This window comes from Branchiostoma belcheri, unplaced genomic scaffold, assembly GCF_001625305.1.
Source record: "Branchiostoma belcheri isolate BF01 breed outbred unplaced genomic scaffold, Haploidv18h27 scaffold34, whole genome shotgun sequence".
Classification (NCBI taxonomy): Eukaryota; Metazoa; Chordata; class Leptocardii; order Amphioxiformes; family Branchiostomatidae; genus Branchiostoma; species Branchiostoma belcheri.
The window spans coordinates 1308270-1322335 of NW_017803954.1; the positions used below are offsets into that span (position 1 = coordinate 1308270).

At 41.6% G+C, this 14066-nt stretch overlaps 1 protein-coding gene across 1 annotated transcript; it reads right to left on the reverse strand.

The window, feature by feature from the left end:
- Positions 1-1718: 1718 nt before the first annotated feature.
- On the reverse strand, positions 1719-14060 carry LOC109475591 (mucin-17-like). The gene is made up of 16 exons (XM_019776289.1): positions 13916-14060; positions 10999-13668; positions 10614-10790; positions 10140-10298; positions 9508-9654; positions 9066-9241; positions 8581-8764; positions 5323-5505; positions 5070-5141; positions 4575-4805; positions 4081-4236; positions 3831-3938; positions 3559-3702; positions 2667-3318; positions 2349-2422; positions 1719-2132 (listed from the first exon to the last, which is right to left on the reverse strand). The coding sequence occupies exons 1-16, from the start codon at positions 14006-14008 to the stop codon at positions 1854-1856; spliced, it is 5505 nt and encodes a 1834-aa protein (XP_019631848.1). The 5' UTR covers positions 14009-14060; the 3' UTR covers positions 1719-1853.
- Positions 14061-14066: the final 6 nt, after the last annotated feature.

Below are 14066 nucleotides of genomic sequence, written 5' to 3' on the forward strand. Positions count from 1 at the left end.
AGTGCAAAAGAGAAACCCCGATAAAAAAAGCCTAAAAACACGCTAAAAATACCCCCCAAACCCAAACCTCTGCTTGGAGAGTAGGCCTGTTCATCATCACTGCACAGTAAGCTTGGGGCGAGTACATTAAAAGATGGGGGTGGCATTCTTGGCACACGTGATATTTCTCGACTTAAACACTTTAAAATAAGTAGTTTAGTCAATTATTAACTTCCATTGAGTCCTAAAAATGTTTTTAACGTAAATTCTTGGTACGATACGTTTTCAAATTCAATATCTTTCGGTACCCCATAATTCCTACTTGTCTTGTGGTCCAGTATGCACCGATGACGTCACACAAGATGGCGGTAAGTTTGACCAAGGAGTAAGTAACGCTACTAGTCTTAGTATCCCATTCCCAAAACAAGTTGTTTTCAGAGTTAAGAAGACTCAAGTAGCCCAGTTTACGTATCAAGGAGCCGGAATGATGTTGGAGATTATGATTAGGGTGGGGTTATCTTCTACCAGTTTGCAATGTTCTCTGCTTTTGCCCAAGTTTTCGCCAAGACAAAGGTCCCTCCACAAAAGATGGTGCTAACTGATATTTAAAATGTATTGATAATTTGACTCTTTTCAGTTTTGGTTTCAACGACTTTTTCTAAAGTTTATATCGTATTTCCAGTAATCAACATTTGATAACAGTAAACCACTAACGGGGGGGGGGCACATTCTAGTAGGGTCCATATTCCGGTAAGGCCATGTTGATTTGATTATATGGATGACATCCGCGCGCGCATGAATTTTAGTCCGTTTCAAAAAAAAAAAAAGTTTTCAACCATGCTGTAAATCGTACAAAACAGTTGCAAAATGAGCAAAGACATACCATAATTTGCAAAAAATGATACCACTGTCGTAGAATGCCAAAATCAAACCCAAAAAGACGAAAATGTAAAGAAATGAATTTGAAGAGTAGATTATTCGCCAGACCACACTCTGTGTTATCTGTTCAACCTTCAAAACCACGTAGATTTTATAATGAAAACACCTTTTTTTTTAGCCAAACTTTTTTTTTATTCGCACGCTCGCATCAGTTTAGGGGTTCCCAGAGGATGTCATCCATATAATCAAATCAACATGGCCTAAGGACAAAGACAACAGTTAACGTTATGTTCTAATTGATTAAGACAGCTGAAATTTTCTGTGTCTTGTTACTGCTCCAATGTTCAGTCCTCTGTACTTTATGATGATTTTTAGTATTTCTAGTATGACTTGCTAATATCGGTAAGTAACAAACACCACAAGTTGTAGAATAATGTTGCTTACTTTATTTTACATGCAACTTTAACTACTAAAATACTAGTAACGTTAACGTTACATTTCAGTTTCATTTTTCAAGGTATTATATTAAAGAATCATCATTATCACTTATGTTAATGCTTAGAGCTAATTTTCATAGTTAATTTGATACACAACAAACACACAAATACTAATTCATGTACATTTGTACATGTATCTTTTCCAGCACACTCAAACAAGTAACGCTTAATTGATAATAATTTTGATACACATCCTAGTAGTAATGGCAATTTTAAATGTTATATATGTCTAACTAAACAGCTTCTTGTTGTGATACTCTGTCATTTGGCAAAAAAAATATAATACTTTTATGTACATCTTTATCATTACTTAAGCCTTTTTTATAGTGCAAATTTAAATCATTCTGTTAAAACTATGAATAATAGCTACTAGTCCAAACGAGCTGACATATCAGGAAGACAACGCCATTTTGTCTTTTGTAAGTAGTACTTCTGAATACTTTTACGTAGTATTGATACATATCAGACAATAATTTTAAAACCAATTACCATGTATCATTATTTTTTAGTTGCTCTCTCTTCTTCTAATTTTCCATATTCCTCGCGAATTAGCTGCAACAAGGTATCTCTTTGGTCATTGGTTAGTGATGACATCACTCCCGGCAGGCTGTGCTCTGTGATTGGTTCCTGGCTTGGCTGTTGCCCTGTGGTTGGTTGCTGGGATGGCTGTGCCATTGGCTGCTGTACACCCCCATGGGGAGAAGGTTGTGTGTATGCTCTGACTGGGGTGGAGCGCAACTGGTCCAAGAAGCTGAGGTTTGTTCTTTCAGGTTCATACTGTTTGAAGTAAGAAAACAATATTAGCTACACAGTTGTCTCAGTTTCTCATTTGCTGTTGCATGATATCATGTCTCATATTATGTGCAGTCTTGAAGTCATATTAGCAGCATTTATATTTTTTTTCTTGATTTATGTACATGCATCATAAATCCTTAACCCATAAATGCTCAGATGCAAAACAGTACAACAATAACAGTACAGTATGGTTCTTACCAAGGACCCATTCAGTCCCCCAACAGATGGTCTTGGGTAGTCATAGATGGGATTCTGCATCATCACACCTGGTCCTGCAGACAAGAAAGATACCAGTATCATTGTGCTGTTCTATATCTGTATAGCTGGTATAACCATCAGCATAACACACCAGCTGTTAGATTTTAATTTGATGGATGTATTCTGAGTTTAATTGTTAAAATGTTACCACAAGTGACAGATTCTACTCATTTATTTTACTCATCCAATTCTGTGATTTTTTTATTAGCAGTCTTTCCAACAAAGATTGAGACCAAAAGTGCTGTAAGCTGTACTCACCAAGGTCGCCATATCTTGACATCATGGCTGGTGTCTCAGGTTGCCATACCAGGTGAGAAGATGCCCTTCCAGGTTGTATTTGAGGAAGTTCTGTTCCCGGGGAGACTCTCCTGTAGGCCCTACCCATGGCAGGGTGGTGCATTCCGTGTCCATATGGATCAACAGCCGGGGTGGGCTGTGCCATTGTGGAGAAACGAGGTGCACGGGGGGTGCTAGTCCTGACAGAAGGGTGCCCACCATACACAGTGTCCACCATTGCTGGGGTGTAATATGGGTCATGATAAGGAGTCCTGTCTCCAGACAAACTAATCCCAGTAGGAGGGGTGAGCAACTGTGGTACCCGCGGTTCTGAAAAGGCTTGGCGCGGCGGACGTGGTGACAGCCCTGTTGATGTGGATTGCAGGCTGTCATCAGGGGCAACTGCTGCTGTTTTTGGTCTCAGCTTCCTTTTTGCTGTGCCCTCACTCTTCCTGTCTCCAGTCTTTCCTGACTTCACAGTACCACGCTCTGTTTCTGTGACTGATCTTGATGTGACAGAGTCTTCCACTCTGGACTCCTCCAATGGAAAGGCTTCTTCCAAGAGACGTTGGACCTCCTCATCATCCCTCAGTTGTTGTGATGGTGACTGAGATGGTGATTGTGGTAGAGGTGCCTGTTGATGATAAATTTGGTTATCTATGTGATCTAACATCATCATAGCAGAAGGGAGAGAAATACATGTACAGCTGCTCAAGATGCAATGAGCAAGATAACTATCAAATAGAATCTGATTTGGGGTTGTGATTTTTAATGTCTATATGATTTGTTCTGTCTAGATCTACTATCGACTATTTGACAAATCAAATAATTCTTATTTCAAAACATATGTGTTTCTGAAAGATGAAGCCCTCACCATAGGAGACGGGATGCTTGCCATCCTTAGAAGCTGTACGTAAGGGTCTCCCCCTTGCCCTAAGATGGCGGCCTCTCGTCGCGCCTGTTCAGCAATGGAGCGTGGTTGGGCTGTTATTGGAATTTCTCGGCCAGCGGTGTTTGCCTGGATTAAATTGAAAATCACATTGTTATTAGAGATATTGCATAAAGATATTCCTGGGAAAATAAGAAAATTTTTCTTAGATCTGAATAATCTGAAAGTAAAAATATGTCCAGATCCAATTTATTTACCTCATCACTGATTGGTGCAACCCTGACCAGTTTTATGTTGCTGTCTGTCCGCATGTAGTCTCCGACCTTAGGCTGGGCCGCACGCATGTTCCGACCCATTTTCTTGTCCTGAAATTGAATATAGACAATATTGTGTTTCAGAGTTTGAGTACAGTTGTGCCTTTTAAAGGTTGTCATGCCCAATAATATGTAGTAGCATCCACTAGGCTAAATCCTCCATTAAAACTATTCACAGTATGCAAAGACTTACAAACTGCACTTCTCCAGGCAGCACATCAGCTGGATGACCTGAGCCAAGGCGGGAGTGTTGTGTCCTCCATCTGTTTCGCCTGGCAGCCTGCATCTTCCGGGCTACAGGTGTCATAGTAGCTTGTGTGAAGTACTGGGGTTCCAGCAGTCCCTCCAGCTACAATGAACATGGGTAGAGTACATGGTGAGAAACAGAGAAACTGAGGCTAGTATACATAGTCATAGTTTAGTATGAGAAATATGCTAAGTACAAGAAAAAGTAGGCTACAGCAAAATGCAGCATTGCCCCAATCTTATATTGAATGCCAACATGCACAAGTGTATTATAAAACATGACTGTACATTCTTGTATCTCTTTCATTTTACTTGTTAAGATCTTTCTTTTGTGCCAAACATACCTCTAAACAGTCGTTAGCATTCTTCATGTCTAACGTTTGAATTTAAAAGCATACTATCTCCATTTACTTTTGTCACCATTAATACCGGTAGTAATACCTGTTTTTGTGCATCCTCCCAGACTTCCTTCACTTTTATTCTCTGTTTCTCCTGCTGAGTCAGTGGCTTGGGAGGAGGCATGGGGGTGAGGGGCCCGTCTGCCTTCCCAGGGGTCTTTGCCGCCTGCTGCTGCCTCTTTTGCTTCTCCCGTTGTCGTTCCTTGTTGCGGAGATGTTCCACTTCGGCACGGAGCTTGATGATGGTGTCAAGTGTGTCCCAGTCTTCCTCCTTCTGTGGGGAGGAAATAAGGAGATGATTCTCTGTTGGACCTCATACAAAAGGTACTGTATCTATTTTGCACAGCACTTCAACTTCAAGTCATCTCCCTATGACATGATAATGATTTTCTCTACATTGACATATTGCAATGCGTCATTGATAATTCATCACAGCAACTTTCCAGATTACTGCATGATCCTATCTTATGGTATCTACCTTTCCCATCCCACGTATTTCTACGTCATTTATGTACTACATGTTAGAATACATCCTCACCACTGCTTTCATCTTTTTCTCTCTCAGGACCTCATCCTCTTCCTCTAGCACTGCTTCCTTTACAGCATCAACCTGGAAAAATTATATCATGATGTTTTGATGTTGAATTTATTGCATCACAGTGATAAAGGCACATTAGAAATCAATTATTCATGCAATGAACCAACAGTTCTAACATGTGATATACCGTACTGCCAACCAGCAGTTTAGGGTAGCTGACAAACAATATTGCCGCTATCAGGGGGCATCTCACCTCATTCTCAGTAGTATATTTGGTGACGAGCGGTGTGTCCTTGAGAGGAGGGAGTGATGACAGAGGCTGGAGCGGGTGGACGGTTGCCTTGAACCTGACTGAAGGCGTGTCCCTCTTCTTCTCCCCATCCTCCAGTTTGTTCATCAGGGCCACATGCTCAAACAGGGCCGCCTCATGCTCAATCTGGAGATTCAATGAAAGACAAAATTTCCTCTTTATTACTTCCTCTCTCTGATTTATTAAAAAAAGGGATGGCTCCTAGGATGCTGGCATCCATCGGAAAAGTGTCTATTCATCAGTATTCATTTTTGCTTAATAAACAGCCCAGGAAAACCCTGCTTTTCAATACATTATGTACTTGCCCCTGGTAAACTTTAGTCTTTCAAACCTGGGCTATGATTCCATTTTGAAATTTTGTCATCTGCTTTTTAACTCAAAATGGATTAACACCATTTGCTGTTATCATTTTGATCTTTACTGATCCATTCTGTTACATGATACCAAGGAGGTTTAGAAGTTTTGGTTGGATTAGGGTCATACATTCCCTCTCTTACAAAAGGGAATGCACACCTGTACTGGCAGAGTAAGTATTCACAGCTACGTCACTGCCAACTGGATAGCATTTAAGCCAACATAAGGGTCCTTTAGACTTCATGCACCAGATGTTACAGAACAGTTGGGGTAGATTAAGTTGTTTTCGGAAATTCTTAGTGGACCAAACAGCTGTCAGCTCAAACAACCTGACTTAGTGATTGTGTTAGATTGCCTAATGCTCCCATGGATAATGTGTCATACACATCTGCTGTCAGGTAATATTGACATCACCAGGACAAAATGGATTCTTGCTGTTTATGAATTATGCTTTAATAAATATCATAACTCATCTTATTATCAGGAAGGAGAAATACCTAAGATAAAGTATAGGTTTCAATGTTATGATCTCCAGTTTGCAACTTCAGTTCCAAAGGAGAAAAATCAATAGTTCTCCATACACCCTTTGATTTACCATACGTCCTCTGATTTCAACTTGAAGAGGTCTTAAGCAGTTAATGTCTTCAAAAGGATATTGTATGTTGCTCTTAGACACAACTTTCAATGACTTCTCAATGCCAGTCTAGCGTCAGATGGATATATTAAATGGACTAGAATGTTTTTGAAACCAATGACATTAACTAAGCACACTTGCACTCTTTGTAATTCAGACATTTCATCTGAACTACATCTCAACTAAAGATATATGACTTTGACTTGTCCTACCAACAATGTGTGAAATATGCTATGTGATGCTGTGCACAAATTGTAAAATATAAACCAACATTCTGAACTTATCCTATTACAGGAGTTAGACTGCTTTTGAAACAACAGGTTTCGGCTATGAAAGATAAGAAATACATGGACTTTAGCATTTTCTTAAACGTCAGCTTTAACCATTTCTAGTGTACAGTCTATAGGATTCCTTTACCAAAGAACAGTTTGAAGGTCAAAATACCTGCTTGTTTGTGGGTGGATCGACCAGGTTAGGGCAACTTAAAGGCCTCCTCTCTACAGGTCCTTCAAAAACCATATTTTCTGCCTTAGAAAAGGGTTCCGTGGATGTTTAAGACATGAGGTTGGCCGTGGTACAGCGACTACTGGTCTCCATTTTGTAATGTGTGCCCAAGCAGCTGAGACCAGCCATGCCTTGCGTGTCTCCAGGCAATCATAACAAAAGCACAATTGGGGCGGGGACAGTGGGACAAGGAACGTTACATTTATGCACAGGCGTGTTTTTCTGTGTCAACATTTATTTAACATAGCAAAGTTTGTATGCACCCCAAAACTACAGTGACTTTGTAGAAATTCAGATTTTGGACCTTGTTTTCTCTTCTTTTCAAACCTTTTTGAGCCTTTTTTAGCCTTCAAATCTGATTTTTTTTTCAACATCTTTCTTAAGAGCACCCCTTAGGGTACTTGATATGTCCTGTCCCAAGGGATTACTATGGTGTGACAGGTTGACATCCTGGACTGTTCCATTTGTCTGTCGAATAGGTTAGAGAACAATGTTGGCACCTTTTTTTCTAAAGGCATCTTAGTCAGAATTTAGGTTTCAAGCAGGTTTTGGTATAAAAGGTATTTAGGAAACCAACATTTAAGGTGTGCATGGTACAAAATTACACAATTTAGATATGATAAAGATTTCTGCCACCTCTATAAATAAATAGACATTTCCCTTTTGGGGACAATATTTGTCATGGTTGTCACCTCAGAGACTCTCCTACCAAATCAATATTTTAAACCGCTTGTCAACTGTTAAGTCAAACACAATAATCTTTATCCTATTATATATTATAGCGTGAGTCATTGTATGGTGTGGACTGTGTATGGGGTATTGCAGTATGCCTTTTACTCTTCAAAGTTTTCTGTTGGTTGCACCTTATGAGGTCCATCATACAGAAGTGTGGTAAAACTGAATGGTTGAGAAGAAGAACTTGAGTTTAACAGAGGCTTTTTCAGTGAAGAGAATTAGTATGGTTATACACTGACTGGATGTTTTTGTAAACCCCTTTAAAGCCTTTTAATCTAGCAACCGTACAGCTGTCAAATCTATTCCCCTTGCACATCTATTTCCTGTCTTTTGCATTGATGTTTTTAAGTGTCTTCTGATGTAGCTGATTGTTAAGTTTAATGAGGCATTATGGCCTGTCTTGAAATATTAATGGCAGAGATCAGGTTCTCTGTCATCTGTGCAATGTTCTTTACCAGTCATACCCAAACATCCCATTGCTAAGTTACAAAGCAGGTTTACAAGTGGGGCTGAGACTTTGAAGCTAAATGTCAACAGCATGATTTAGGACCCCTCATACTGGAATTGTAATCTTATAAGTGCACTGCTAAGCTGTATCCTGTTTGGAACAATGTGGCTTCTACATGCACAATGGTGCCCAAAAATGCAGTCAAGAAAGCTGGTTCCAAACCTTTGGTTGCATGTTACCTTAAAATATGATATGAATGGAAGATATTTAGATATCACCGGTAGCCAAGGTAAGAAACAATTTCTGACATTGGCTGCAGTTTTACAGCTTGTTTATTTTACACCTAGAAGCGACTCAATAAATCCTGAGTTCATGATTGCCTAAACCAAGGACATTCTACCTTGGGTAAACTCTTAGTTCAAACCTAAATTGTACTGGACAATATCCGTCCAGTCCAAATACAAGTCCTGTAATGTATATATATCAATAAATAATTTTGTAACAAAGATGACAAGCTGACACTCACCTGATCCATACTTGCAGCTGATTTCACACTCTCGTAAGATCCAACCAGCCGCACAGGTGGCCGTACAGGAATCTCCGTCCTCCGCGGTCTCTCGTGCTCCTTTCTATGCTTCTTGGCTGGCCCACGCCACTTCTTACGTTTCTCCTTTTTGGAGCGCTTTGGTTTCTCTTCAACTGTTAGCGTTCTGAGGGGGTAAAGTATAATTGTTAATCCAAAGTGTAGTGATTATTGATTGGTGACAACAAGTGTCCTCATGCTATAGAATTGTAAAGACTGCAGTACTACTTTCATCTGACAGAGGGTGCTATTGAACAACCACCTGTTACTGCACTTGATGCAGTACCATTACAAGCAACTCCTATATCATTAACCACTGAATGGAGCAGGCATCCAGGCCAACTCTCTGATAAAAGCATAACTTAAATAGCAGACTTTTAAACCCGCAGAACACCACAAACTTATCTGACAACAAGTATTTTTCTCACCTTTCTGCAGGTGGAGCGTCCTTGTCAGACCAGGCCTCCTTGCCAGGCTGCTTGTGGTGAGTCCCAAACTCTCGCACATCGTCCTTGTTCGGCGGGCGAGCAGGCGGGATCAGAGTTATGGAGCCCTTCGACCTGTCCACCTTCAGCCCAGATTCTGCGATCCACTCCTTGTCCTTCTGTTGGCACAAACAGAATATCTTCAGTCATTGTGTACATCCATGTCCTTGGTTGTATTAAAGCTCCTTTGTAAAAGTAACCAATCAGTGACCAGTCAGTTGCATGCCAGTATTAAAAATCACCATATCTTAGGAGTCGGCTATTCACCACACCTTTATCCCTTCAACCTATCACCACCACCATTTTAAAATCATCATCCAATCACCAATGCTCTACTATTGGGTCTGACACCACCATCCACCAATGACCATGCTGTTTGCATCACCTCTGTCTCATCCCTAAGCTGATAGCTTGTCTGCCCCTGACTTGTTTGTGGCACTCCTGGCAGCTGTGCAGGTATGAGCAGGCCTACTGAACCCAGGCCTCCCTTCTGGACATATCTCTCCGATAGTTTGTTTCCAAGATCTTCCCGCTGATGTGGAAGGTGAAGGACCATGATTGACAGTTAATATACTGTAAATCGCTGTGACGTCATCCCCGGAAATTTATTACGCCCATTTCCATTGTATTACAACTGTACAGAATTGTTTCAACCACGCTTTTAAACACTGTGAAAATATCCTTTTCCCTTCTACCAGAAATTTCCCTTCTACCAAAAATTATTAATGAATTTAGATACTAGTACATGTACTGTCTTTCTTATCTGTATCTTTGAATTGGACTTGGTAAGTTACTAAACTTTTTGGAGGGCAAGGGTAAATGTTTTTCAATGGTATCTTCTCTTTCAAAGTTTGACTATGAAGTCACCTGTGACCATATCAGAGTACATTGTATAATCAAAGCGCTCATTAGTATAATCAATGACACACAACAGAAATTTTTGTGGCTGAAAATGACATGGATAGGATGCCATACACTTCTAAGATTGTGAAATGTGGTCAGCAGACATGAGCTAACCTTTTTCGGCTGCACAGCATCACCCTTGGTGGTCACAAAGTTGTACACCAATAGCAGCACGATGATGATGAAGAGTAGGGATCCGAGGACAACCCACAAAATCCACAGCAGACTTGAAGCTGGAGCCTCTTCAGTCACCAAAGGTTGTACTGTGTACTCCTAAGAATGGCACAATCAAATGTTGCTCAAGTAGAAACAATACTGTATAGAACTTTGGATTTGTCTTGCAATGATGGGTTGGGGATTCCTTACTATAGCCTTTGTTCCCTTCTTATCCATTTTTTTGTGATTAAGCCATAGAAGGTACTAAAGGTAGAGACCATAAAACCTGGAATCATGCAGATTGTCATCACACTTATTTAGAGAAAGTTCACGAGTCATGATATGCAGTCTGTATACATACAGGTAGCTGTCTTTCGAAGGCAGACTGGTCATGTACATACATGTACCAATTTAAAAGTGAAAAGTACTCACATTGATGTCTAAGGGAAACCCTACTGATGAAGAAAGGGCCCTGACTTCCTGCTGTGAAACCTGGTTGAAAGCGGCAGTGACATCACTGGGGGGCACGGCTGTGTTGTTGTTGTTACTGTCCACGACCACAAACTGGACTTGTACCTGACCGCCTGGCAGAACTGTTACATTGGTCACCTGGGGAACAAATGATTTGAAGGGTTTTAAGTCATTTGTTGTCAGAAATTGAAGTGTAAAAGGTAAGGTGATATTTTCTAGTCTAATCTTGCCGCAGCACATGAAGTGCAATGTGTTACTGTTGTGCACCTTATCATAAAAGCACATTTCAAAGAACAATTCAAGCTTAAGCAATACACAGTCATGTATTGTAATGATCAGAACTTACCTGTATAACAAAGTTGCTTCCTGGTGCAATACTGGGAGACTGCAGTAGACGGCGTCTTTGACCAGGCTGGTTGGCCTGTTTGGATAAGGCAAGCCTGTACCACTCTTGGAGTAGGTTTGTCAGTACCTGAATGATATTTCCAATTTCATTCATGATCTGCTGCAAGTCATTTGTTAAGCTGAGAACAATCACAGTTACTTGGTTTGGCACAATGGTGCTTGGGTTCACCACAGTTACAAATGGCTGTGCTGTCGTCCCTTCCTCTGTAGTTGCCAACTCTGTTGTGTTTTCAGGCTTTGTTGTAATTGCTGCTGTGGATGGCGCGGGCTTTGTTGTAAGAGCTGATATAGATGGCACAGGTGTGTTGGTAGCACCAGTTATGGCTGGTGTTGTACTGAATGCTGTGATGTTTGCTGCTTCCGTAGCTGCAGTTGAAACAGGTGTAGCTGCCAAAGATGTGGCGCCAGCTGTTGTGGAAATGTGGGTCAAACCAGTTGTAGCAGCAGGTGTTACAACTGTAATGGCTGTTGCAGTGGATGCTGTACCAGTGCCAGCTGTAGTATTTGCAGTAACTGCCATTGTGGTTGTGCTGTCAGCAGTTGTAGCATTTCCAGCTGGAGTTGCAGCTGTAGATGCACCAGTGGAACTTACTGGAGACATGGGTGTTGTTGCAGCAGCTGTTGTGTTGGCTGCTGCTGTTTGATTACCAGAAACAGTTGTTTCAGGTGTCACACCTGTAATGGCAGTGACATTGTTGGTCACTGCTGTCACACCTGGTGCAGTGACTGTGGTGGTGTTGACCATTGTAGCAGTGGTATTTTCAACAACTGACGTCACTGCTGGCACAGTAATGACAGTTGTATTGCTCGAAGCTGTAGTGGTAACAGTTACAGCTGCAGTGATGTTTTCTGCTGCAGCTGTAGTGGGTGGCACACCTGTAACAGCTGTTGTAGTGACTGTGGTGTTTTCTGCTGCTGTTACATTGGCTGTTGTGACATTGGCTGCTGAAGTTGCAGTGGGTGGCACATCAGTAACAGCTATTGTAGTTGCTGTGGTGTTTTCTGCTGCTGTAGCTGGTGGCATCACAGCTGTGGTATTAGCTTCTGCAGCTGCAGTGACATTCTCTGTTGTAGCTGTAGCAGAAATACCTGTGGTGGATGTTATATTTTCTGCTGCTACAGTTCCTGTTGGCACGGTGACATTCACTGGCATGGTTGTGTTGAAACCAGTGATGGCTGTAGTGTTTTCTGCCATTGTGAAAAGTGGTGTACTTGCTGTGGTGACATTTTCCGCTTCTGTGGTGCTTCCTGTCACATTTGGGGCAGCAGTTGCATTGTCTGGCACTGTTGCAACACCTGTAACATTCATCACTGATGTTGCATTGTCTGTAGTAGGTAGGGTTGCAACCGTGGCAGGTGCTGATGTAGCATTATCCACTGCTGCTGTCACTGTGCTTACAACAGTTGTAACATCTGTTACGTTCACAGGAGCTGTTGCATTTTCTGTTACCAGCATAGTAACAACAGTGGTTTCTATAGAGGTAGCATTGTCTGCTATTGTTGTCATGCCAGTGACTGCTGTTGTGTTAACTCCAACTGTGGCGGTAGGTGCATCTGAAGTTGCATTTTCTGGCACTGTAACGTTCATGACCATTGTTGCATTCTCTGTAATAACAGTGGTTGCAACCAATGTTACATGGTCTGCTGTTGGCGTTATGTCTGTGACATTGACGTTGGTAGTTACGTTGTCTCCTGCGGGTGTGGTAGGAGATGTGGTTGTGGCATTGACTGGCATTGTCACACCTGTAACGTTCACTCCAATTGTAGCATTCTCTGTGACAAGTGCTGTAATGACAGTGGTCGCAAGAGACGTGATGTTTTCAACCGGTGTTGTTTGGCCAGTTACATTGACAGCAGCTGTGAAATTGACTTCTGTGGTGGTGCCGACTGCTGCAGTGGCATTTTCTGCCATAGTAACATCCGTAACATTTACTGCAGTTGTATTCTCTGCAGCAGGGGTTGTTGTCACATTGACTGCATCTGTGGTAGTGGGTAGCATTGTTGGAGCTGTCACAGCTGCAGTGGCAGTTGCAGTAACATCTGTAACATTCACAAGTACAGTTGTTGCAGCGTCTGTAACATTGATGGTTTCAGCTGATGTAACGTTGTCCAAGCTTGATGTGGTGCCAGTCACATTTGCCACAGGTGTTGTATTTAAAAGTCCTGGTGTGCTTGTAATAGCAGTCACGTTATCCGTCACTGTAGTTACGTTTCCCACTAATGTGGCAGCCACTGTTGTACTTTCTGTGGTTGTGGCATTGCTCCCGGGCATGGTGGTATTGTTAAGTACTGTTGTAATGCTTGTAACAAATGCTGTTGGATGGGCTGTTGTGTCGTTTGAAAAACCTGTGGTTTCAGTTGTAACATTGGGAGAAGTTGTGACATTTGCCGCAGGGGTGGTTGTCACAGGGAGTCTGCCAACTGTTGGCATTCCTGTGATGTTTAAGGAAGATGCCACACTCGCGGTGATGTTGCTGAATTCCTCGGAGGTAACTTGGCTGAACGTGTTGATTGCTTGATCTGGATCCACTATTGGGTCGCTGCTGTTCAGGTTTACAACGACAAACAAGATCTCCAGCTGCCCTCCTGCCTTGACTGTCACATTGATGATCTAAGGAAAAGATGGAACATATAAAACTTCATTAACTTTTGTCAGTCATAAGTCAGTGGCAAAGATATGCTTTTTTAAAGTTTTTGAGACATTTCCATGCTATTCATTGAAGCATCTATGATACACCTGACAACTCTACCATGTATAAAACTTGGTAACAGTTGTAGACAGTTCAACATATAGGAAGTTACTGTTTATAAAAATACAGTATGGTACAACAAATCTATAGTAATCATGATAGACTGACCTGGATGTCAAAGCTGCTTTCAGTTGCAGACGCAGTAGTAGCAACTGCAGGTGTAGTACCAGTCATTTGCAGTAGGCGGCGCCTCCCAGGCATTGGGTTGGCTGGCTGTTTGGACAGCCCCAGGAAGAACCATCCTTGAGCAGGGGCCAAC

Bases quoted from the DNA above. Each gene is read 5' to 3' on its own strand.
- LOC109475591 (XM_019776289.1), bottom strand. From the start codon at position 14,008: ATGCCTGGGAGGCGCCGCCTACTGCAAATGACTGGTACTACACCTGCA. The intron at 4,806-5,069 runs GTGAGGATGTAT...TCCTCCCCACAG, and splicing joins AGAAAAAGATGAAAGCAGTG to AAGGAGGAAGACTGGGACAC. The intron at 3,703-3,830 runs GTAAATAAATTG...AATTTAATCCAG, and splicing joins TTGCACCAATCAGTGATGAG to GCAAACACCGCTGGCCGAGA.